This window comes from Cottoperca gobio, chromosome 12 (genome assembly GCF_900634415.1).
Source record: "Cottoperca gobio chromosome 12, fCotGob3.1, whole genome shotgun sequence".
Taxonomy (NCBI): Eukaryota; Metazoa; Chordata; class Actinopteri; order Perciformes; family Bovichtidae; genus Cottoperca; species Cottoperca gobio.
The window spans coordinates 18,425,566-18,450,565 of NC_041366.1; the positions used below are offsets into that span (position 1 = coordinate 18,425,566).

General features: G+C 42.2%; 1 protein-coding gene across 2 annotated transcripts in view; it reads left to right on the plus strand.

Moving 5' to 3' along the window:
• Positions 1 to 4,728, plus strand: part of c12h2orf42 (chromosome 12 C2orf42 homolog) — a 7,741-nt gene extending 3,013 nt beyond the window's left edge. Inside the window, exons 3-9 of one of the 2 annotated variants that reach the window (XM_029444022.1) lie at positions 394 to 513; positions 655 to 765; positions 1,098 to 1,202; positions 1,818 to 1,925; positions 3,439 to 3,539; positions 3,727 to 3,889; positions 3,964 to 4,728. In XM_029444022.1, the coding sequence (XP_029299882.1) occupies positions 394 to 513; positions 655 to 765; positions 1,098 to 1,202; positions 1,818 to 1,925; positions 3,439 to 3,539; positions 3,727 to 3,889; positions 3,964 to 4,100 (845 nt within the window). In that variant the 3' untranslated portion in view covers positions 4,101 to 4,728. The remainder of the gene's footprint in view (positions 1 to 393; positions 514 to 654; positions 766 to 1,097; positions 1,203 to 1,817; positions 1,926 to 3,438; positions 3,540 to 3,726; positions 3,890 to 3,963) is intronic. The other variant, XM_029444023.1, reaches the window with a different exon arrangement.
• The last annotated feature ends 20,272 nt before the right edge of the window (positions 4,729 to 25,000 follow it).

The window sequence follows — 25,000 nt, forward strand, 5'->3', positions numbered from 1 at the left end:
TCTTTAAGATACAATTCCCACGTCACGCCTGTCTCTACATTTCTATATAAACACACTTCCTTCCTAAACATTCAAACAGTGCTTACACATGATAGTGAACAACAGGAGGTCTATTTTTATCCTTTTTTTCCTGATTGTTTTTCATTTAAATGTCTTGAAGAGACACGACTGTCTTGATATGACTGTAACTGATTGTGTTAAATGGACGTGTGATATCGTCCCCTATCGATTGCAGGCCCTTGAATTAAATCAAATTGAAATCGTATTGTGGCAGACTATCAGCAAGTATCACATAGTTGTCCAAAGAGTCGGTATAATATGGTATCGTGATGAAACCTGTGATTTAATATGTTGTGTTGCTTATAATCTCTTTCTCCATGCTTTTTCTTTCAGGTGTGCAGCAAAACGCCACCAGTAGAGTGATTAGTCCCAGTGAGAAGCCTCTGCAGCAGGCCGAACCCGTCAACTCGCTTCATAAAACTAAGAAACTTCGCCTGGATGAATCTCTCTCTGGTGCTTCATCATAATACCTCCTGAAATATTTATTACCACTCATTAATGCAGGATGATTCTGCAAAGCAATTTTGTCTGAATCTTCTCTGTCTATCTTTATCTCCCTTAACCTGCGGTTCTTTAATTTCCTGCCTCTGTTAGCCCCCTCAGTGGCCTCTCTCTCTGGGGTGGGGAAGGAGGGCGTGTCAGCCTCCCGTCTGAGGAAAGCTGGTCAGAGGAAAGCCCCCGGTGCTGGTGGGCTGAAGCCTCCAGGTGCTGCCTGTCTGCCCTCCCCTCCCTGCCTTTTCATCTTTCTGCTGCCTAAATCTGTTTGTTAAAGAGTCTTACATCGTCTTAGACATCTGTCTCTATCTTTATCATCCCTCGTCTAATCCTGCAGCACTAATCCTGATCTGCTATTGAAAAGAACAGGGTCGCTCTGTAGCGGACACATGCAAATTAACATTTCATTTGAAAACATTTCTAGGACTTTTTAATTAAGGTTGACAGGCAAAAGCTTTACAGACTTTAAAGATGGTGGTCCACCGAGAAACGAAAAGAAGATAATGCACGAGTCTTCTAATGTGTGTGTTTTTATGTCTCAGGGAGTACGCAGGTTGTGGATGAGCGTACGGTCATGATGGGCTTCCAGCTGTGGCTGGCCAGCGTCACAGAGAGGATCCACCAGACAATGCACTACCAGTTTAATGGTAAAGATGAAACTTGTGCTCGTGGTGTATTTCTGTTGTATGTTGTGTGGAGAACGACATTTCACTTCCATATGTGCAGAGGGTGTATTATGGTAGTGACGTTAAAGAATCTTGTCTTGCACTTCTGGAGTTAAATAAATAGTTCCACTCGACGTTTGTGTCATTGATTAAAGGTTCTACTACTACAATAATCTTTCAAATCTGGAGGAATGATGCTTTATAGATCCATATTAAGACCAACTTCTAGATTGCAATAAAGTTGTATTCTGGCTGTGTGAAACTGCAGCCTGAATCTGTTCTCTCTGGACGGAGCCAGGCTAGCTGTTTCCACTTGTTTCCAGTATTTATGCTAAGCTATGCTAACTGGTTTCTAACTTTAGCCTTATATACAGCCATGAGAGTGGCATCAAGCTTCTCCTCTACCTCTTAGAAAGAAAGAGAACACGTATAATTCCCAAAATGACAAACTATTCCTTTAATAAATGAGAGAGGAAAAGGAGTTGCTCAATACTGATATATATATGAAGCATTATTAGATGATGTAATCTCTGCAGGATAACTGGTTTTGGCAGCTTGTTGCAAACAGTAAAAAGTTGTTGGTGTCTTTTGGAACAGGAAAACCAAAACCTCTGGTGTACCACATCCCCCAGGAGTTCTTCAACGCTCTGCAGCATCGTCTGTCGCTGGGCTCCAAGAAGAGGAGGCTGCCCAACTTCACAACAGGTGAAACTAAATGATGTAATTACACATAATTAGGTAAATTCATATCCTGAAAATCTTTTTAATATATAAAAAGGATCTGAATACTTCAATACCGCAACTATGGACTCCCTTTCTCTCTCTGTCTCTCTCACCTCTCTCTCTCTCTCTCTCTCTCTCTCTCTCTCTCTCCTACTCACCTCTCTCTCTCCTCACCTCTCTCTCATCTCTCTTCTCTCTACTCTCTCTCTCCTCTCTTTGTCTCTCTCTCTATGTCTTATCTGTATCTTTGTCTCTCGCTCGCGGTTCTATGACATATCTCTCTCCATCGCTCGATATGTCTCTCATAGGGAGCGTTTGGCGCGCGAGCGAGGGAGAGCCGCTCGCGACGCGCGCTCGCGCCGGCTCCTCAGATCGCGCGCTACCTCGCGCGCTCGCTAGAGCGCGAGACGAAGGCGGCTCTAGCCCGCGCGCGCGAGCCGCGCGCGCGCGCCTCCGCGCGGAAGAGAGGTCGACGCTCGAGGCACCGCGCGCGAGAGTCTTCTATGTAGAGAGCGGTGGTAGAGTGCTCTGGATCGCGAAACTAGAGAGCGGCGCTCGGGCGTGTCTATCTATCTCGCTCCTCTCTCTCTCTCTCTTCTCTCTCTCTCTTCTTTCTCTCTCTCTCTGGTCTTCTCTCTGGGTGTGTTTGTGGGGGGGGGGGGCTATGCCGAGGCTCCTAGCGCTGCGAGAGAGCGCTCGAGCGCGAGCGCGCTACTCTAGCAGACGCTATATATCTATCTCTCTCTCTGTGTCGATATCATCTCATATCTGTCTCGATCGGTGTGTGTTGTGGGCTCTATCTATAAGATTCTACTCGCTCGAGCTAGCAAAATCGAGCGCCCGAGAGAGAGAGCGCAGAGCGAGTAGAGAGAGGGGAGAGATACGCGAGAGAGAGAGCGAGAGAGAGAGAGCGAGGAGGGGTCGGCTGTGGCTAGGAGGAATAGCGCTAGAGCGCGAGGATGCTACGCGCGCTCTCGCATGCTCTCTAGATCTATCGATCTCTAGCTATCGAGAGATAAGGCCTCTCTCGTATCTCGGGTCGCTCCATCTCTCTTCGAGAGTAGCGAGATCTCTCTCTCCTCTCTCTCTCTCCTCTCTCTCTCTCTCTCTCTGTTTCTCTCTCTCTCTCTCTCTCTCTCTCTCTCTCTCTCTCTCTCTCTCCTCTCTCTCTCTCTCTCTCTCTCTCTCTCTCTCTCTCTCTCTCTCTCTCTATCATCTCTCTCTCTCTCTGTCTCTCTCATCCTCTCTCTCTCTCTCTCTCTCTCTCATCTCTCTCTCTCTCTGTGTCTCTCTCATCTCTCTCTCTCTCTCTCTCTCTCTCTCTCATCTCTCTCTCTCTCTCTCGTGTCTCTCTCTCTCTCTCTCTCTCTCTCTCTCTCTCATCTCTCTCTCTCTCTTTGTCTCTCTCATCTCTCTCTCTCATCTCTCTCTCTCTGTGTGTCTCTCTCATCTCTCTCTCTGTCTCCCCCCCCCCCCTCCTTTGTGTGGTTTTCAGCCTTTGTAAAGAATGATGGACTTCCTCTCGGCTCTTTCTCCAAATACACCTGGCACATCACCAATCTCATGCAGGTCAAACGCATCTTCGACACCTCAGAGGTAAAAGAAAAAAGTCACTCATTCTCTATTTTTGTCCCCCTCGCTTTAACAGTTTCCGTATTATGTTCTCAGTCCAACCTTTCTCAACTCTTTCAGTCCAGCTGCCAAAAAAGCAGAGAAGATATGAGTTTTCTAAAATTGTTGAAACATTTAAACTGACACTCTTCTCACCTCCACTGTCCACCAGTTGCCTCTAGAGGTCTCTCAGAGTTTTGTAAAAAACGTTGATGGCTCTTATTCACGCTTTCGCTGCCCTGAGCCTCCGCCTGAACCAGAACTACCCGATGGATACAGGACAGATCGGCCGCAGGCTATACGACCGATGGAGCTCCGCACTTTCCTCAAAGTTGGTGAGGGACTTGGTTTCAGCCGCGAAATAACCGCAAGTAATCAGCTTTATATTCACACTTTCATATCTCTGCAGGACCAGCGGATCAGAAGGAGGCCAGTCCGTTTGTGATCGAGTGGATCCCGGACGTTCTCCCTCGCTGTCAGATGGGAGAGCTCAGGATCAGCTTTGAATTTGGCCACCAGCAGAGCGGTCAGCCGGGAGAACTGTGACAAAACAAATACGGCAGAGAAAGGAGGTCGTAACAAGTCGGACTCAACCCAATCCAAACACATAAAGGCTGTTGAAATCCTTCAAGTGGTTGTCTAATGATCAACACCGGCAATAACCAGTTTTAACTGCCTTTCTGGGATACCAGATATTAATTAATATGATTTGTTGACATATACAGTAAGTGACTTACCCCATATATTTTTGTTATATTATCCAAGGTATGGATAATCAATTGCCATATGAATAACAAAGTATAATATTTATCAGCAGTATTTTTAGACAGTCTAGTCTGTAGTGGAGCACTTATCATAATGCCTTTCACTTAATGCTAAAAAAATCATAATATCAAACTCACAGAAAATCAAAAAAAGTATATTTTATATATTATATTTTTTAAAGCACATGACCTAAACATGTTTTACTCAATACGAAGTATACAACCAGAAAGAAATATTTTTCTTTCTTTCTTTTTATATTTTCGTGAAATCGGTCAGTGTTTTCTCACAACAGGTAAAAGTGCTGCTTCCATTGGAAAACTAAGTCTAACTTGTAAAAGGTTGTATGTGTTAAAACTCCTAATGAAGGATTTTTGTTTTGCTATGTAAAACATAAAGAAAATAAAACACATTTAATGGATAAAATGTCTCTTTATTGGCAAAGATAATCCTCTCATGGGTGGATGAAGGGATTTTCTACTGAGGTTGACATTTTCGTTTTTTAATCAAATACTATTGAATGGATCACCATGACATTTTAGTCAGACATTCAAGTTCCCCTTTAAGATGAATGGTATTAACTTTGGTTATATTTTAACTTTTAATCAAGCATTATTAGGTCAAATGTTGTATTAATAACATTCCCATCGACCTCCTCAGCTGTACTTTGTAGTGCTCATTATTACCTCTCACAAGTAGGATATGTTTTTGGTGCGGTTTGTTTGTTGTTAGTTTGTCTGTCAGCACGATAACAGAAAAACTAATATGAAACTTGATGGAAAGGTGTATCATGGGGTGGATACCAATTAATTGTAACCTTCTAGTTAGCAAATGTAACGAAAATAGTAAAAAATAAATCCTACTTAGCCCCACCTGCTGGAATAAATTCAAACTAACTTCAAAATAATATAATAATAATCATTATGGGATGCATGACATGATAAAATCATTTAAAATTGTGTTTTAATTGTTCTTGGATTGAGTTAGTCAACGTCAAGTTCTCCGAGTGTGGGAAAACAACGTGCATGCTCAAAGCTGATTGGCTGGTGCCCCGCCACTGCAATCTGATTGGCTAAGAACTGATTTCCGGTTGTTGACGTTAGTAACCGCCGTCACCACGTCGATTATTTTCTACAGCGCCACACATTTAAAGTTCTGCTTTTTGAATTAAAACTTTGGATTAAACACGCAAGACGCGGGATATTGTTGTAAACTAATCCTCTAGTAAAATAATCATAATTTACGTGGGTAGGTTCCCTAGCAAAACAAAGCTAATGTTAGCATTTGCTAGCTTGTTAGCTTGTTGTTTTGCTTCCCTCCTAATGTTACCTTGGATGTACACGTTTATTATCTGGTCAAGAACAGACTTTCAGAATCTCAAGCATCTTTCTGAAATGATTTATCAAACATGAAAGCAGAAAGACAAACCACAGCTAGCCCAGATTGACAGTACATACAAACATGGAGAACAGGTATGTGCACAGTTGTAGAACAGGTATCTGTATCTTGTTATATCACCTGTGTTAAGTGCTAATTATGTCAAATTGTAAAATAGTTATTTATTATTAAATAGTTGCCCCTCTGCCTACTAAACATCAGCATGTGTCAAACAATATATAACATGCTGAATAATTATTTAGAAAATGTTAGGGTGCATGTATTTCAGAATCAGCTTTATTAGCACATTTTGTGTACACATACACACATTTAAGTTGCTCTCAATGCACTTAAACACAACAATTTGCAGGAAGATAGAAATAGACATACAGCTAAACACAAGGACAACACATCTAGATTAATAAAGATAGAATTATGTAAACAAGTAGGTGAATAAAAACAACAATTACATACTATGTCTATATACAAGTTGTATGTAGATTGTAAATCATTTCAAATTCTATAAATATTGAAAGTACTAGTTTACTTTATATCCATGAAACATGTGGTGTTGTACAGTAAACATGTAAGCATGCAGGATTAGAAGATGATGCTACATGTGTGTATTTTCAACTGTACATATATAAGTTGTAGGTAAGTGGATGTTTTAGTCTCATTGACACTATATGACTATATGTCTGTGGAAAGAAGCTTTTTCTCTGTCTGCTTGTTTTGGCGCTCTGTAGCGCCCTCTAGAGGGCAGACCTGGAACCGGTTGTATCCGGAGTGCGACGTGTCTGCAGCGATGTTTCCTGCACGTTTGTTTACAGACACTGGAGATTATTATCTATTAGTTCTGAATAGAAGACAAGTTGGCACCAAATACCTTCAGTGTCCTGACTGACTGGTTTGACAAAAGGTACAAATGACATCAAATCTAATTGAGGTGTTTGGAACCTGCTCTACTCTGTGTGTAGAGCTGGTGCTTTATATTTTATTATTACACTTTTATCCAGGTAAATCCCATTGAGATTACACAAGGGAACCCTGACAAATATATCCTAATTACAGTGTTTCAAACAATGTCTGTGACACGTTTAGTTGAAAAAGGTTGTTCTGTATCACCTCCCCAACGTTATTAGTTGATGGTTCTACCAATGTTCACCAGCAGATGGAGATGTAAACCTTCTGTTATCCCAACAGGAGACTGGATTATAGTTTTTCAAGCATGCACAGTAGAGGTGGAATACATGAAAGGATTATTCAAACTAACTTACTTTGAGGAAATCAGTGTAACCAGTTCCTTGTTGTAATCTGTTTTTGCGTGTTAGCAAATGTAGAAGGAAATTTAGTGTTTGACTGCATTTCATAATTTGGCTGGATCTGGCTTCGTCCCTTCTGGGCATCACAAAGCAGGAATTACACACTTGCTTTGAGATATATCACTGGAAACATCACACATGCTTCCAAAATGTGTCCAAATGTTCATGAATTAATTAAGATTACAAGTTAATACCATGAGAACATTACGCCAAATTATATGCACTCCTCAGAATAGCAGCTTGCACACTGTGTATCTACATCAGGGGTGTAGGCGTTTGAGAACAGTGCCAGCCCCCGGTCTCGTTCCTCCCTCACAGGCCCCCAGGACATTAGTGTTGAGTACAGCCTCTGCCTGCACAGGGGGCCCGGTTGCCAGACAGCTCTGAGCCACGCATTTAGCTGTTTATGTAGTCTGTCACTCACAGAGATGCATCAATCCTCTGCTGGAAGAAAAAGCAAGCACATTGTGACTGAGAGACTTCCTCCGTCGTCTCAAAGATGTGTTACAGACAGAGACAGAAAGGGCCTGAGAGGGGAGAGGGGCTCTGAGTAAGAGAGAAGAAAAACCAAACCTTTCTCAAGTGGTACCATCACATTTATCTGTGTGTCTTTGTTAGAGCTAGAAGCTTGGTGACGTAAGTGAACTGCTGTAGGTGGCGAGCTAGTTGCTAACACTAGTCACAATATTAAATATATCAAACTCAGGGGATCTCAAGTCATCAGACTTCATCATCCGGGGAACATAAATGTCTGTAGAACATCTCAAGGCAATTAGGGTTGAGCGATATGACGGTGTAACGGTGATGGAAGAAATGTGTCCACCGGTCATACCTGTCAACATAGGAATTTCAAAATAAGGGAATATTTTTGGCGGACTCCGCCCATATTATCACAGCTCTCAGCCACCCAGCCCCTACCCATGTAGTGTAAATGTAAACACATAAGGGACGGGTATATACATTCAGGAAATACATGTTTATAAAATGTATATATTTTATTTATTAGTTAATATCATCAATTTATTTGATGAGTGATGAGTTGTGTGGCTTTTGTTTCCCCCAACAAGGACTTCCTTGCGATGGCAGAGTCGGGAAACACTGCGACTGAAATCAACGCAGAAGCTGAAAGATACGTTATTTTTGGCACAAAGCATCGACATCTTTCCCTCAGCTTTGCTCACTTGGTCTGCCTCCGAAACAGTTCTTGTCACACATGAAGTCATTGACAGTGTATGTTTTTGTGCCTCTTGGCTTGTGCTTGGACGCTTTTTCCGCCGTGTGCAAAGCTAAAATCTGAATGGCACACTTTACAAAAAGCACGAGTTTGCCCGACTCTGCTTTCTATTAAATAAGGGAAGGTCTCCTCCCATTTGTCTAGGTACTTGCATAAAGTTTTAACTTGTTTGACAGGTACAACTGCGTCTCCATCTATCTCCCGTTCACTGTGACTCATCCATATGTTCTCGTCTTCTTCTTCTGTGTTATTCTTCCTGTTTTCTTCTTCTGTATGTTTACTGGCGGATAACGTTTTTCAGCTCATGTTAAACAATACTGCCATCTGCTCTATCGGAAGCCACTGTAAACCTTTTTAAATTAGGCCTTTTTTCTTTTGAAAGGTTAAAATACGGGATAATTACGGGAAAATATTTAAACGGGAGGACAGCGGGATAGAAGTAAAAATACGATATAATCCCGGGAAAAACGCGAGGGTTGACAGGTATGCCACCGGTAGAGATTTGTCTTCTACCGCTGTAGCTATTCTCGCGTGATCTTGCAAATCCAGCCGTCTTGCGAGGGTAACGTGATTTGGGCACACGCGGAGGAGGAGGAGGCGGATGAGGAAGAACTGTGGTCACATAATTACCAGATGTTTGCACACAGTAGTTTATTTTGACAGCTTTTGAAATAAAAAATATATTTTCTTCTTTTGGTGTACTTCTATATTGACTGAAGTCAGGCTGGTATTAATTTTCAACTGTTAACCTTAAAAGCAGTTACACTCAGGTTCTCACCTAACCTTAAAGCTTCTATTTTGAAATCATTTTAGTTTTACTGTTTTTAACTCAAGTGTTGTCTCGTGAGGCAAAATTACATCCACCGTGGTAGATGTTTTTTTTTCTCCATATCGCCCGCCCCTAATGGCAGTGATGGACTGACACTATATTGCCAAACTATTTTGATTAAGAGAAGCAACATTTAGGTTCAAACATTCTCACAACCGTGGAATGTTACGAAGTTCATGGCCAAGTGAACTCTGTCGGTCGTCTCGTGTGATTGAGTGAGTGGAAGCAGCCAAAATACAGCCGACCATAACTGAACGTCTGTCAACAACGAGACACACATTGAGCCCACTCCAGCTCTCCTCTAGCTCTGTCATTCCACATTATCTACACACAAAATGTTCTTCCAAGTTCATATAAATTGTACTCACTGACTCACGGGTTGTGATCTAACAGTACCTTTTTTCATGTCTTTTGAAATGGCATATTTTGGGGTTGAGAGCGGGTGACATCAGTTGTAAACGACCCATTACAGATGTTTTATTTCAGTGGTGACACACTTCTTCCTCCCAGGTTCCCCTCGCATTAATCAGAACTAGTAATCTTCATGTTGCCCATTGCTTTCATCATATTCTGTCATATTGGTTTCAGGATAAAGTGCATTGCTGTTGTTGTGCATATTAATGTTATTAGACTTTGTCAGTCAGATGTTTAGGTTTTACAGCCTCCAACTTTACTGTCTTGGTTCACTCTCACCTGCTGAGCACCAAAAGGCAGACGGACAAAGTTAGCAACTAGCTGGTGAACATAGTGGAGCATTTAGCTGCTAAAGAGCCGGATATTTCCCTCAGGAGTTGGAGGAATCAAAAACAAAGCTAAAGTAGTGAATATTGACTTGCATGACTCCATGAACAACACCAAATAATCAATCATTTATATTTGACCGACTTTAAACAAGACTGAAATGGCTCTGTGAGGCTGCACAGAATGGTGCTTTAAGATAAACGCTAATGTCAACATTGTATCAAGCTAACAATAACAATGTTAACATGTTAACTATCTGCAAATGAACACTGAACACAAAGTACAGCTGAGGCTGATGGGAATGCCATTAGTTTAGCAGGCATTTGATCATAATCCAATGGCGAGGCGCTAGATTAAAAGTCAGGTGGATCACCAAAGTCATTAGGATTCATCCTCTGGGGATTATGAATGGCTGTACCAAATTTAATGGCAATCCATCAAAGAGTTGTTGAGATATTTCAGTCTCTGGTGAATCGACCACCATTTCCCTCTCTAGAGCCATCCTTATGCAAATAAACTCAATGAGGATATCCATTAACTGGTTTTGCTCATGCCTATCATCATCATTTGAAGTAGGCTTCAGTACATTAAATAAACACAACTTTGTCTACTTCTTCATTGGTCTGAAATAAAGGTTACTCAGACCAACAAGGTCCCAGAATGAAAATGCAAAATATCTTCCCTGTGTCTGTACGGTGGATTCCTCCTCATACATCTAAATAATGTCATTTTAGTACTATTTGGACAGCTATGACGTCTTGTATTGGCGTTGTACATTACTTTTAAATCCTAGAAGGTACAAATCCATTCTTACTTTCATTTTGGTAGTTTGTTGTGCCCTCAGTAATGGTCCCTCATCTCCTGTGTAATAATAATGTTGGAAAGGCTACTACAATCTGCACGCAATAAGTAGATCCCATGCTTTGTGTCTTTCAGCAGAAACTAAAACATTAAAGGGGGGGGGAAAGCCTTGAGGAAACACCGATCATCAGTTACAGAGGTCAGCGTTTTCCGAGCCAAATGAACAAAGCAAAAACACATTTTTTGAGCCTGCCTGGCAGAGTCACACATATTAGATATGCATACTCGGTGCACCTGAACTCAACAACACGCACACTAATAACGCGGTGCCCTTCAGTGTAAGACAAAGGGGAAATAGACCTGCCAACAAGTCGTCCACCTGCCAACTGGAAGCGGTAGACTCAGACTGACGGGACTTGTCAACACATCTGTGATGACTGACGACAAACCGTGACATGCAACATTTCTACATCCTCGATACAAACTCCACTCAGCCTGCCTCAACAGAGAGTCTCATGGCCGAGGCCGGATCAGATGGAGAAAGTGATCAGGAGAGGAGAACACAATGTCCCTTTACCCAAAGACCTCTGAACCCTGCCTATCAATCCTCGAGTCAACCAACCAAATCTGAAGTCGATCCCCTGACAATCCATATCTCAATTCCCCAAACTGTCTCTCATGATTGCCACTGACCGCACAACAACCCATATTGATATCCACATATTAGGAGGGTTAAATCACCCCTGAATGATGGATGACTTTGTGGAGGGACTCGATGTTGCCTTGCAATGTGTCAGTATGTTGTGTATCAGACCCTAATCCAAGTTGAGATGTTAAGTAGACGTTAGAGTTGTTTAACAGTGAATCAGTAGACTTTTAGCAGTGATGCTCCTCACTGGTGACTCAGACCACTGTTCTCAGGTCAGCCTTGATAACTTCCTGATTAAAAGCTTACTGAAAGACTGAAAGCCACAGAAACAACCATGAAGCGACTGCTGGCAATAATTGGTTGCTGATCCATGAACCTTATAAACAGCTTGGATAGGTTTAGGATTGAATGTAATGGCTTGAACTAAACTTGTACTGCTGAACTGAAGATGTCAGAATCCGTGCCGAACGTCGTGGTGGTGCGAACAGTGATGCGTTTACTTACCGATGTACGTGCTTAAGTACGTTTTTGCGGTAATGCGATCGCTTAGCTTAGAAAAACGAGTGCGTTTTCCATACACCTGTTTTCATGCATACAATTAAATTGTGCATAGAAAACCTTACAAATGACAAATTAATATCAATTTATCTGTTATATTTACATTCTTTATATTCGCCAAACAGTAGTTGATGGAAGCATGCATTCATTTGCATTTCATTTGAACAACTCTGGGAAAAAACGGTTAAAATTTGCTCTACATTTGAATAAAACCTTCACTAGTGACTATAAATAATGGAACTGAACTGAAGAAACTGCAAAGGGATCGTCATTTCCTGCTCTAAAACCATTAGTATTTGGATGGATCCCATTTTGTGCAACTCAACAACTACATAATACTCTAGCTCGCCTTAGAAACCATTTTGCGTCATGTAAACACAACCGCTCCCTGCTTCTCTCATACATGCATCAGCACTGCACATGCTAATTTTTTTCTCTTCTGACTTCCTCCTGATTGTTGAGCTGAGCGGAGTCATCATCAGATCCATCAGTGCAGAGTCATTGCCTGAGGAAACATGGGCCAATTATGGCCATAAATAATAATGGGAGAGCGCATCTGGCATGATGACTGATGGGCCTCTCTCACAGCTCATTTACATGGCTTTTGTGTGGCCATCAGCAGCTTTTCCCTAATGTAATGCTCAGCAAATGAGCCTTTCACTGGAAATTGTACGATTCAACGGTGGAACTGTGGCACTAGGATGGCATCATCGCCACAAATATGGATCTGAAACGCGGAAAGGAAAGAGAGGTATAGGAATTGGATACACTTCCAAGAAGATTAAGGTTTATTGTCCCTCTACATGTTGCCATACATGCCCAGACTTCCTGTCTTGTGCCTTGTCTGTGCATGTCTGTGTTAGAGAAAGAGAAGTCGATCTATCAGCATCAATTACCCTGACATGGAGGGAGATTGATTGTGTCTGTGTGGTCAGGTAACAAGCCAACCTCCCACACTCGAACACACTGCAGATACCTTACATGTACCTGTCAGACACCTGCCCACTTACCCTGTCTCCTTTAATGCCATCCATGTCATTGTATAATGAGCTGAGTTAAAAATGATAGAGTTAGTTCACAACAGAGATTGGTGGTCTGTTTTTAATTTCTCAAGGTAGGTGTCAACGGCGTTCAGGGAATCCTTAATCTGTCCTTTAGGTCGGTGGCAGCCTCGAGCCAGAGAACAAAAGGCTGCAGCATGCTGACGTGTGTCCCGCGAGCTGATAAGCCTGGTTGTTAATGGTGTTAGGGTAGATTTCATTACCCCCTCCAGACTGCTCTCATTAAATAAACATCCTCCTGTCACATCCCTCACCCTGCGAGAATAGGAGTAACCGAGGCAGGAGGGGTGAAGAGGCGATGAGGCATGAGTAAGATAGACAATAAAGTGGAATATTAATGAAAAACTTGTCAATCAAAGTCAAATCGGTTGCACAATTTCGGTTGACATTCTTGCAGAATAGCTTGCAGGGCTGTTTTGCCAGCGGCGTGGCTGTAGGGATGGCAATGCCAGTCTGCCGGTCCACTATGTCGGTCCGGACTGAATCTCAACCGTCTTAATGGATTGCCATGAAATTTTGTTCAGACAGTCCTGACGCCTCGAGGATGAACCCTACGGACTTTGGCGATCACCTGACTTTTCCTCTTGTGCCACCACGTTGACAATTTTGTTTTTAATTGAAAATATCTGAACTACTATTGGATGGATTGCTGTAAAATTTGGTGCAGAAGGTTCATGGCCCCCACAGGATGAATTGTAATCATTTTAAACTTTACAGATTTCCAAAGTGTGTCACCTGGTCTTTATGTAAAGAAGTTGTATAAAGACCTTTGAGGGTCCACAGGAAGCTGTGTGGATGAATTGCCTCAAGTGATGTCACATGAGTCGGCGTCAGTCGGGTTGAGGACTACAACAGCCTTCATAAGCCGCTACTAGCATAACGCAACTAAATCTCTGACGGAACTGTTGACGGCGATTTGCATCGTGGGTAATGTAGGCTAAGTGCAATGCTAACTGTTAACTTTTATCTCAGCGCCACCATCAGGTCAAATTAGGTTACTGTCCTATTCTTCGGTTTATAAACAAATATCTGCAAAACTGCTAGTTTGCTATCATATAAAACTAAAATGCTTAACATGACATCTACTTAACGTTATGAGCGTTAGCATGCATAACATGTAGCTCATCCTCTCAGAGTCTTTTATTACACACAGGTCAGTGGTTGTTAAGACGGTCTGCAACCACCGGGATGATTTGTAAGAGCTATATGTACACAGTTGTTATTGTATCATCCAGTCACGTCTCAACAGGCAAACCTGTTCGGTGTTTGTTCCGCTGTGTCTGCTGGATCACCCCCTGACTCTTACTCGGTTTCCCATCCGTCTCTTTCCTCTTCTTCTATTAGTTTCCACTACAGTTTTCTTTGCTGCAGACCCTTCCTTACCCTTTCCTGACCTTGCGAAGACTCTTTTCCCCTTGTCTTCTCCTCCCTCTCTCCTCTCCTATGCTCTGCTCTGACTAATCTATGCCATCATCCTCTCTTCATCTATCAGGGTGCTCTCATTGTTTTGACGTCTAGTTAATTCTCGGCTCATGATTTATCAAATTCTTATTACCGCTTGCTGAAAGCCTCATTCATTGTCCTGATGTATGGTAATGATAGTCTCGGTGTGGCTGCCTGAATCGCAACAAACCCACTCATTTATTTTCTTCTTCTCCCTCTCTCCTCCCTCCTTCTCTTCCTGACTGCTTCTCTTTTGCAAACTGTTATCTTTTTACTTTGTCCTTGCAGTTGTCTTGGCTCATCTCCCAATAATACACTGTATCTTTTGCACATGCACACAAATACATACAATTGCCTTCCTGGAAAATTCCATTACTGCAACCTATAATAAAATCGACAAACCCTTTTAAACAGGCATGTCTACTACGCGGCACGTTTCCAATTAGAGCTTCTGCAGTCGTTGACAAGCAGTTATTATTTGAAAAAGACGGACGACAGGCTTCCTCTGCAGAGTATTTGTTCGAGGATACTTTATTGTTGGTCAATATATTCAAATGTTTTATACAAGCTGCTAACTTATAGGGATGCATTTCCAAACTGATCCAATGAGGAAGAGAATAACGTTTTATTTTTAATTTCTAAATAATATATTATGTAATATTGTCATTTATTAATCGTATATTGTTACATATATATATATATTAATATAATATACATAAACAATGTTCTTATGTCTGTATATATCTATCTATTATTATATTAGAGTTTGTGTACTGCTTATAAATGCTAATTGTGAAGTGTTATGTTCTTATAGTACTACATTTAACCTGATTTCTGATAACATTTAGATATTCTACTGAAATTGGATGTTAGTCACAGCAGCTGCCTTCTTCATGTTGCCAAACAGTGAGCCTGCTTCACTTTCCTCTCAGCCAACCACAGTGGCACCGTGCCTGGTACATGTCTTCACACATTTTGTTCCGCTGTAGTTAAGGTGTACCTTACACTGTAATGCAACCCAATGCATTAACTCCACAGAGTATGGCATCAGAGTTATGGTGTCATAACTGCTTAATGAATCATTTACTTTAGAAATCAATTATAAGTTCATAAAGTTAATAAAAACGGCGGGTTATGGATTATCCTTCAACAGCCGATCCTCCGTTGGATCCGAAAGCACTTCTGTTCTGTGACATCCAAACTGTTTAGCTTATTCATATTCTCCTTCTATATATGTTCTTTCTGTATTTACTCTGCACATTACACTTAGTGTAGTGTGTTGGTTAGATGCTAAACTGCGCTTCGTCAGCTATACTAATAAAGGCGGTTTGAAAGGGAGAAACAAACATCTTGTCATGACTCTGGATTTGTGTTTTATTTTGTAGCGTTCAACTCCCTTGTGTCATGTCTTGTGTTCACTTCCTGTTTTGTTTTGAAACTCACCTTTCCCTCTCGTTCCAGGTCACTTAACTTCCTGCTGTGTGTGTTTTCCCGCTTCTGTGATCGTCTGATTGTCGTCACCTGTGTCCCCTTACCTCATGTATAAACAGTCCTGTCTCCCCTTGTCTTGTGCCAGTTCGTCTGGTACATCTAGTCGAGTGTATGGTTCTTGTTAACGGGTAAACTTTGTACGTCACGCTTACGTCCCAACCCGTAAATCAGCCATGTTGGATGATATACAGCAACCAAGACGGCGCCCGTTCGCGTGGGAGTTGCTGCAACGCTTCGTAATTTTCTTTGTATTTAAACGTCTAAGATTGAAAGAAAATGCCAACCTTGTGTGCGCAGTGTATACTTGTGGTCATGACGCTTACTCGTGACCCAGAGAAACGGTTCTTTAGATTTCCTAAAATCATCACAAACAACGATCCACAAAAGAGGGATGAATTGCTGTCTACCGAACGCTGTAAACTGGTTTAGCAACATAACTCGTGAGGATTTAACAGAAGAAGAAGCACAATTCACCCGTGTGTGTGGCGTCCACTTTATATCTGGTAAGAGCTCATGTTAAAGCTATGTTTTCAATGTTTACGTTAAACATTTGTGCTTATGATATACCCGAACACTGTAAGACCTTACTTCTCCACATCGCTGACTGGTAAATAAGGCACTTTCTTTACATGTGATGCCGTTTGCTCTTTTCTTCTGTGCATGTTTTTGTTTGCTTATTCTTGAGACTACTTCACTTGCGAAAAGCAAAAGCACCAATGTGAGAACATGCTTCGCTTAATCCAGCCGTACAATCACAGTGTGCGAGGATAACATCGCCGCTCTTCTCACTCACACGGCTTGAGCGGTGTATCTCGAGCTCTTTGAGAGTGATTCACACGGGCATGGACGAGCACCCTGTCATCTTTCACTGGTTTGGTAAGAAGACTACCAACCCAGCCAGAAACAAAGACATTATAAGCATCTAAGCTCTTGTACTGCCTTCATTTGTGCGTTGGTTGCCCACGACGTTTGTAGCACAAGGTAGTTCACAATATCCAGATATTCAATCGGCGGTAATGAATCTAAATCCTCAATATAATCCGACTGGCTTTAGTGTGTACGGGTCACGGCCGCAAATTTGGACTTTTTCCTCTGAATCTTGCCTTTGCAGAGGACTCCAGAGAGTCACAATACTTTGAAGAAGTCGGAGTTGTATTGCTGTTGTTGTTCGCTTTAGACGCCATTGTTGATTTGTATATCATCCAACATGGCGTCGCACACATACGTCACACAGTTTTGTCACGTGTTTGCACACTATCTATACAGACTCTCACACTCTATAATAAGGTCACCTGACTTCCTCCTTTTCTCCCGACATAACTTCCACTTCCACTCGAGAGCTTTGTCACTGAACGTAACCATATTGTCGTTTCGGGGCACTAGCTGTCGTTCTTTTCTTTCTTTTTTTGGGGGGGGACGACAGTCATGGAAAGAATCCTTCTCCAGCAATGACACTGCTACGGAAATGATGAATAAAACCTTCAAGGACAAGAAGCATGAGACAGGACATGATGAAGGATGATTTAAATGATAGTCCGGATTTAAGCTGTGTGGGCTGTCACCCTTACAAATCCCTAAAATGTATTTCAGCGTTCACCGTCTGAACACTGTGCTGATGAAGCTTGCCAAGAAAGCCAGTTATTCCCCCCATCTCAGCATTTTCCCCCCACGCTTATTTTATCAGTCTCCATTCTTCCTCTCTTCCTCCCCTCCTCAGCCGAGATGAAGGACAGGCACTGGGGTAGAGGAGGTCAAGCATTAGCACAACTATCTAATCACTACCTCTCCTCTTTTTCCTCCTCCCTTCCTCTGACAAGTCATCTGTCAACAGGCTGGCGGCTGTGGCCTCTCCATTAGGGCGGTGGCACCTGAGTATTTCTCAGTCCACACACACACACACACACGCATGTATACACACACTTTTCCATGCATATCCCTGCCCAGACAACCCCCACTCCTTGTGAGGAAGGGGGAGATCAATGCCGCCAGCTCCATGCATCATTTGTCACACCGCTGCCCTCTCTTTAATGAGCTTGTCTGGCTTCAGCTCCTCCTTCTGTTTCCTCCTCACCTCTCATCCCTCGTTCAGCTGAGTACTTCCATCTTTTCACTCGACTCGCCTGCATGTACAACCACATTTCCCCCCCCCCACTTGTCCCGCTGTCAGAGGTCCCTTCTTCTCTGTTTAGGTAAAGATACAGGTGTGCTTTATAGTGGGCGGAGATCACAACAATCACTCTGTGGGCAATGATGGAGGAAGTACTCAGATACTTTTAAGTAAAAGTACTAAAACCACCAGTGGTTGCGTAAGACTTCCTCGTTGTCCGTCATCTTGACGGAGAGTGTCGTAAAATGTCCGCCATAATCTATTATTTCTCATCAATTTCTTTTATGATGATAAGACATATTTATAAGGGCATGGAGAATAAAGATGAACAGAGACGCGACTGTGCGACCAGTTTTCATGTCAACAAACACGAAGGGGATTAGATATTATTTTCCCTGCAGTGACAGCGGAGGCATCTGAAAACACTGCGAACACTGTGCCGAAACTGGCAAATATCAACAATGCAATTTTACAGAAGTAGTATTTGTGTCTTTGCCTCGAACAGACAACTTCTCACCGCCGCATTAACGTTGTTGTGAAGGCTCCCACACCCGCAGCGTCCTGCTGCCACACCGCAGACTGAATTAGCGGCAGCACTTCAGCCAAAGTTCTGAAGTCGGGAATCATTCCTCCCAGGGAAGTGATCAGAAGTCGGAAAGACTCTCTGAACGTGGAATTTAATTGACAAATCCTTAAAAAAGGAAGGAAGGAAATCTGGTTAATGCCGAGATCGAAAAGTGGCTAATGGTATGTCGTTATCGTTCAGCGGCACATGCCGAGAGTGGTCTGCTGACCGCGTTCCACCGGCACACACGGTGTCCGCTGGTGTTACTGGTGTGACAGTCTGACAGTAGCCTACCCCCTTCATCGGCACCTGCCGCTAGGAAACAGTATATGTCGGCGGAAGACGAGCGGCATACGACTCCAGGTATCGGCATATGCCGCTGAACCATATCGGCATATGCCGCTGAACCATAGCGGCATACCATCAGCCACTTTTTGATCTTGGCGCTTCTGTGTTCTGCGGCATGCGCTCCTCACAGAGAGGAGAGGAGACGCACTGTGAATGACTTGAAGTTACGATAGTCGGTGTTCTAATCCGTCAAAATGACGGAAGGTCTTCAGAGATTCTTTAAAAACGCGACCTCTGCAAATACAACAAGTGATGGGAAGTAAAGAAGTGCATTTACAAGTAGTGGTCCAAACTCTGGAAGGCTCTCCCTGTCAGAGCTCCATCATCTGTATCCACTTTTAGAAAACATTGGAACGCTTAGAATAGTAAAATGTTATATTGAAGTATTTGTTTTTATCACCTTGTGTTGCCACTTAACTATATTACCATTAGATTTTTATTGAGTTTTGAGTTTTATGTTATTGTTTTTACTTTACAAAAGTATACACAAAACAGTATAGATGGCGTATTGTAATATATATATATATATATATATATATATATATATATATATATATATATATATATTATATAGTAAGGCCTGTAAGAACTGTATTTAAGTAGCATTTTGAGTTTATGGAGTAGAGGCATGTTGCATGAGGAAATAATTCTCAAGTGAATCACAAGTACCTCAATATTGTACTTGAGGAAATGTACTTTGATGCACCAGTCTTGGATAGTCTGGATGTTGGTAAGTTTTTGTGACAGCAGTAAAACTTGCTGACTCAGTAATTATGGTGGATGTGTAGCTCCCATGCAGCTTCAGCAGCTTATCTGTCTTGAAGAAAACCAGACGGATGAGCTGTGTGTCTGTTTGTGTGTTAGAGAATAATAAAAGATGGCGGGAGGAGCTGTGAGTGAGTCTATTAGGAGATGTATGTGCTGCCACCTTACCTCTCCCACAAGACGTGATGCATGGGCCCCCGGACCCCAAATACAACACCCCCACAACACCACTTCACACAAGTGGCTGTGTGTGCGCATGTGCAGCTACTTACTCTGCATTTGTTGATTTAAGATGTAGAGGCCATAACTGCAGAGGTGCTGTGTTTTATGATATATTGTAGTGAAATGTAACAAGTATATTTACTCATGTACTGTACTTAAGTTCAAAATACATATACTTCTACTTTATTCGCGTATTTACATTTCTATGCAACTTTATAGCCTATTTGTTCCTCCCCTTCCTGTCCAGTGATAACCACGTATCTCCAGATGTCCTTATTCTGAACGTTTGTGATCAACAGTGGCGGGCCGTGCATTTCACACCTTGACCTTCAGTATGTCCTTCACAGTCCTACCTGAATTATTCCCCCTCTTAATACCATCATTATGACGCCATGGCTCTATAAACAATACATTTAGACAGAAAAGCAGTATAACCGGGCGTTGCATCACCCTAACAACAGAGTTATATTAATATTTACGAAACATTTAGTTGTAAATAGGCATTCCCAGCAGTACAATGTGCAGTGCCTCTCGGAGGCTGTGAGCCGGGGGTACCGCTCGTAGTTAGTGATTTGAAAGTGGCGGACAAACCCTTTTCCCAGCTGTGATAGGCTCTCTAGCGTCGGGGTTGGCCGTTCTCTTCTCACGATGTCTAGCTTTTCTTGAAAAGTTTGTTTTGAAAATGGCGTTGTAATTATATCTGCGACCACATCGATCTCTTCTCCTCCTTCGGCCATTGTGGGTTGAAAAAAAAAGAGCTTGTAGAAATCTACACAAACTAGCTCGTTCAAGGTTTGCTAGCTCTGCATAGCTCTGCCTCTCAATAGTGCGTATCCAATCAAAAGATGTGCTGACGTTATCGTACGCCTGTTAGCTGGCCCCGATGTCGCCAACTCAAAATCTGATTGGTTAACGCCACAGTTTTGTCTCCGTTCACTTTAAGCGACAGGCGCCCGCACTGTTGATTCTGAAGGCCTCAGGGCAGATCTCTTGGACCCTGGCAACACATCATGGCTGAAATGTGATTGGGTAAAAACTCTAACATAAAGGCCAGACCTCCAAATCTCCATCTGAGGCTGGAAGCAGCGCAACCAAGAGGAAAGCTATGAAATGAAGAGAATAGACTATGGGGAATAATTTAATACATATTTGTGGAAAACAATTAAATGTATATTCTGATGATGTTTAGGCCAGCAGAGAAGGCCTTGCTGGCCCTGACGGCCCACCACTGCAACTGAAGGATGTGTGTTGAGAAGATTCTCCTGTGTTCTTCCTCTTGGATCAGCTGATCAGATCTTATAGAATATGATGCATTGCTGTAGATTAAACTACCGAACAGAAAGTTGAAATTGGCACAACCGTAAACATCTGCAGCAGTAAAATGCAACAAACACATTAATGCAGCAGTAATATTTATCCAGAAACATCATTTATGATAGTAAAACTCTGACAGGGAACATTTCACTGCACAATAAGTACTTTTGATACTTTTTGTAGACGTTTCTGTACTTCTACTAAAGTAATGAATGCAGGAGCTTTAGTTGTGATGGAGTATTTTCACAGTGTGGTGTTAGTCCAACATTAGATATTAGTTCAGCATCCTATTATGGGAAAACACTTACAGGAACATTTCATTGCAGTACTTTTACTTGTGATACTTAAACACAACGTTTACATATTTCCACCTTTTCTAACTGTACTCTGTGGAGTTTCTTTTGATGGCTGTAGTTCTCTGCAGCTGCGTAAAGATGGAGTCAACATGGAGAACAAAAACTAACCACACACACAACTGATCAGTCCAGTGATGCTAACAGAAGGACTGGAATATGAAACTCTCTTTATACATCTTCAACAGTGCAGCTCTTCAGTGTTCTTCGTGGAAAGTAGAGCTACTGGCTACTCACACTAACTGAGGATTCATCCGTGTTGAATGCTTTTCAAACTGCTCGGTAGACGCAGCTTGTTGTATTTATGCTCTTTGGTGTCATTCCAGCATAGAATGAGTTCCAAACAGCGATTTATGAGACATATGAGGGAATCAAAGGCTGGAAATCACAGCTATAATGGACGATGTCCTGTGGATACAGATACATAAAGACCGGCAGAGCAGGATGCCAAATTCTTTCAGTGCAGAGGAGGGAGGCTTCAGGGGAACATTTATCCTAAGACGCTAGTTAAAATGCTCTTTAAAAAAAACAGACTATTCGTGATATAACTTGTTTTCCTGGAGCCGTTTTGATATTTATTGGTGTGTTTGTCTTCGCTAACACCACATCAAATGTACATGACGTGATGTCACATTGAGATATTCCTAGCACAGTTTGATAACATTTTCCAGCTACCAAATACATCAACAGCTGTCAGTTCTTTGGAAACAAAGAGCGATGGCTTCTTTTTACACTCACAGTTTCTCCACTGATGGTAGCCTCCAGTGGTGGAAGAAGTATTCAGATCCTTTACTTAAGTACAAGTATTAATACCACACGGAGAAACTACTTCACTACAGTACTACTGCAAAACCTTACTTTAGTCAATTGTCAAAATTAAGTATCAAAAGTAAAAGAAAAATGTCAGTTTTACTATTATATATGATGTTTTTAATGCATTAATGCAGTCGTCTTCCTGGTGAAACCCTGGAGCATATGTTACCCACAATGCAACTCACCGGCCTTCAATACAATTGGAGATTTAGGTGTGTGATGCTAGTAGCTGCTCAAAGTGCAGGGGATGACTTATGCTCCTCATAGTTCCTCTTTTGGTGATGTACTGCTCCATCTGTCTTTTAATAAATCACCAGTAAAACCTTTTTCTTTTGCCAAACTAAGCACTCTTTTGTTGCCAGTTTGGGTCTCATCACATTGGAGGTGATTCAGGACTGTCTGTCGGTGCTTGGCAATGTGAGGACAAGCTGTCATCCTTCACTGGCTCTTCTAAAAGAATGAGGCCATTTTTCAAGTGGAGGTTGATGCAGGAGTTTTTGTTATTGCTGCATTTGTTGCTCTCGTAATTTTTCTGCTAGTGAGGATCCGGCCTTTTTAGAGAGGTTATCTCTGAGTGCACTTTCTGCTCCTCGCATGCACACAGTCAGCGCTGGAGCTGCATGATGGATGCATAAAGGACCCTTTCTCTGAGAGTTCCTCCACATTCTACTTTAATTCTGGATCCCAATTAATCAATTTTAATCTTCCCAAGCTTGTACTTCTATTTCAATGTCGTCCCATCCTCAACAGTGCTGTAATGTCTACTTAATGATGCAAGTCATTGTTGTATAGATAAAGTGAAGGGCAGTTAGTCTTTTACAAACTTGTACTTTCCTCCTGAAGAATAATAGTTTTTGCAAAATATAAATATTCAACGTTATACCTGCTAACCATCAGGATGTTAGCATTGTCATTTTGAGCATGTTAGCATGCTGCCGTTAGCATTTAGCTCAAAGCATTGCTGTAGACTCTGAATGTTTATAGCATGAAAGACAAAAATAGTGTGAAATGGTGACAGGTTGTGTCATTAGCAGATCATTTTGTATTCCTCAACGCTGCCGTTTGGCTCTAATTTGGCTTTCGCTGCAATATTAGCACATTATCCGAGTTAATAAAGAAAATGACTTGCTTCATATACTGTATTGGTGCTGCCCCTGCCTGGTCCTTACTTGCTTCTTAACCTCCTCCCTTGAAGTGCCCCAACTGGCCCATTCCTCAGTGTTATTATTGGATTTAAAAAAAGCCGGGAGGGGGCATACATCACATCTCCCTTCGTCACCCTGCTCCCCTCGTTCACACTCATTCTTTCATTTATCTTACTGCTTTTTTAATAACTCCCTCCCTGCTCTTTGGCCATTAATAAAGATGAACTCACACTGCTGTCTCTCAGTCGTCTGCTTTCCCCTTTGCACTTTATTGACCCTCTTCCTAAAATCTCACCCCCTCTCATCTCACTTATCTTCCTCCTTACATTTTCCTTGATGTCCTTTATCTCTCGCCCACCAGTCTCCCCCCCCCCCCCCCCCCTTGTCTTCCCTCTCTTTCAATTTCTCTCCGTCTGACACAACAGTCCATCATGTGCCGGGCTCTGGACACCGGCCTCCTCTCAGACGCCCTCATTCATCAGGACTTTGAAAAGCAGAAATCACTCTCTCCTCTCCTCCGCTGGCCGCTGCCACTTATTACGCTATCCATCACACCTGGCGGATGATCAATACGAGCCTTTCCCCTCTGCTCCACCCTCACCCCCTTACTCCTTTCTCTCACCATATATTCTTCCTCCCTCCTCCTCCTCCTTTACACTGTATTTCTTTCACGTCTGGCTCTCTGCAGGTTTATGTGGGAAAACTGAGCTTGTCAGCCCTTTTTTAGGTAGAACAGCGGCATCTGAAACATAAAACAGAATGATATGTCGACAGCATTAGAGTATCCTCTTTGACATCGGCATGTAATTCAAGTAGTTCAGATTTCATCTTTAGGCGAAAATGCATTTTACTGCAGTAGTGGAAGAAGTATTCAATAGCACAGTGTAGAAATACTCATGCATTCAAAATAAAAGTATTAACATCAACATATTCTTAAAGTACCAAAAGTATCTCGTAATGTAGCGTCGCTAGTTTCAGAATAATATACATGCAGTATTTATACCACTAGTGTTTTTATCAATGTTTACCATCTTAGTTTAGCATATTAGCATGCTAACATTTGCTAATTAGCACAAAGTAAAGCAGAGGCTGATGGGAATGTCTTTAGTTTTGCAGGTATTTGGTCACAAACCAAAGTATTGGACACATTTAAAGAGGATCAAAAGTTAACAAAGACCATGAATTTCTGCACCAAATGACACTCCATCCATCTCAAACCTGTCGAGGCATTTCAATACGAACCACACACTTCAACCTCATGGTGGCGCTACAGGAAATATCAGGGGATTGTCAACGTCGTTAGGATTCATTCACTGGGGACCATGAATGTCTCCTATTAAACTTTATGGCAATTCATCCGGTAGTTGTTGAGATATTTCTATCTGGACTAAAGTGGTAGACGGACCGACTGACATGCTGCTAATGTTGCCTGGTCATCGTTCTGTAAATATGAGCCAAAAACATGAAGCCAGAGAAGCCGTTTTTTCATCCTAGGGACTAACTTGTTCGGCAGCGGCCTGAATTGATGGTGTTATTTCACCGATCC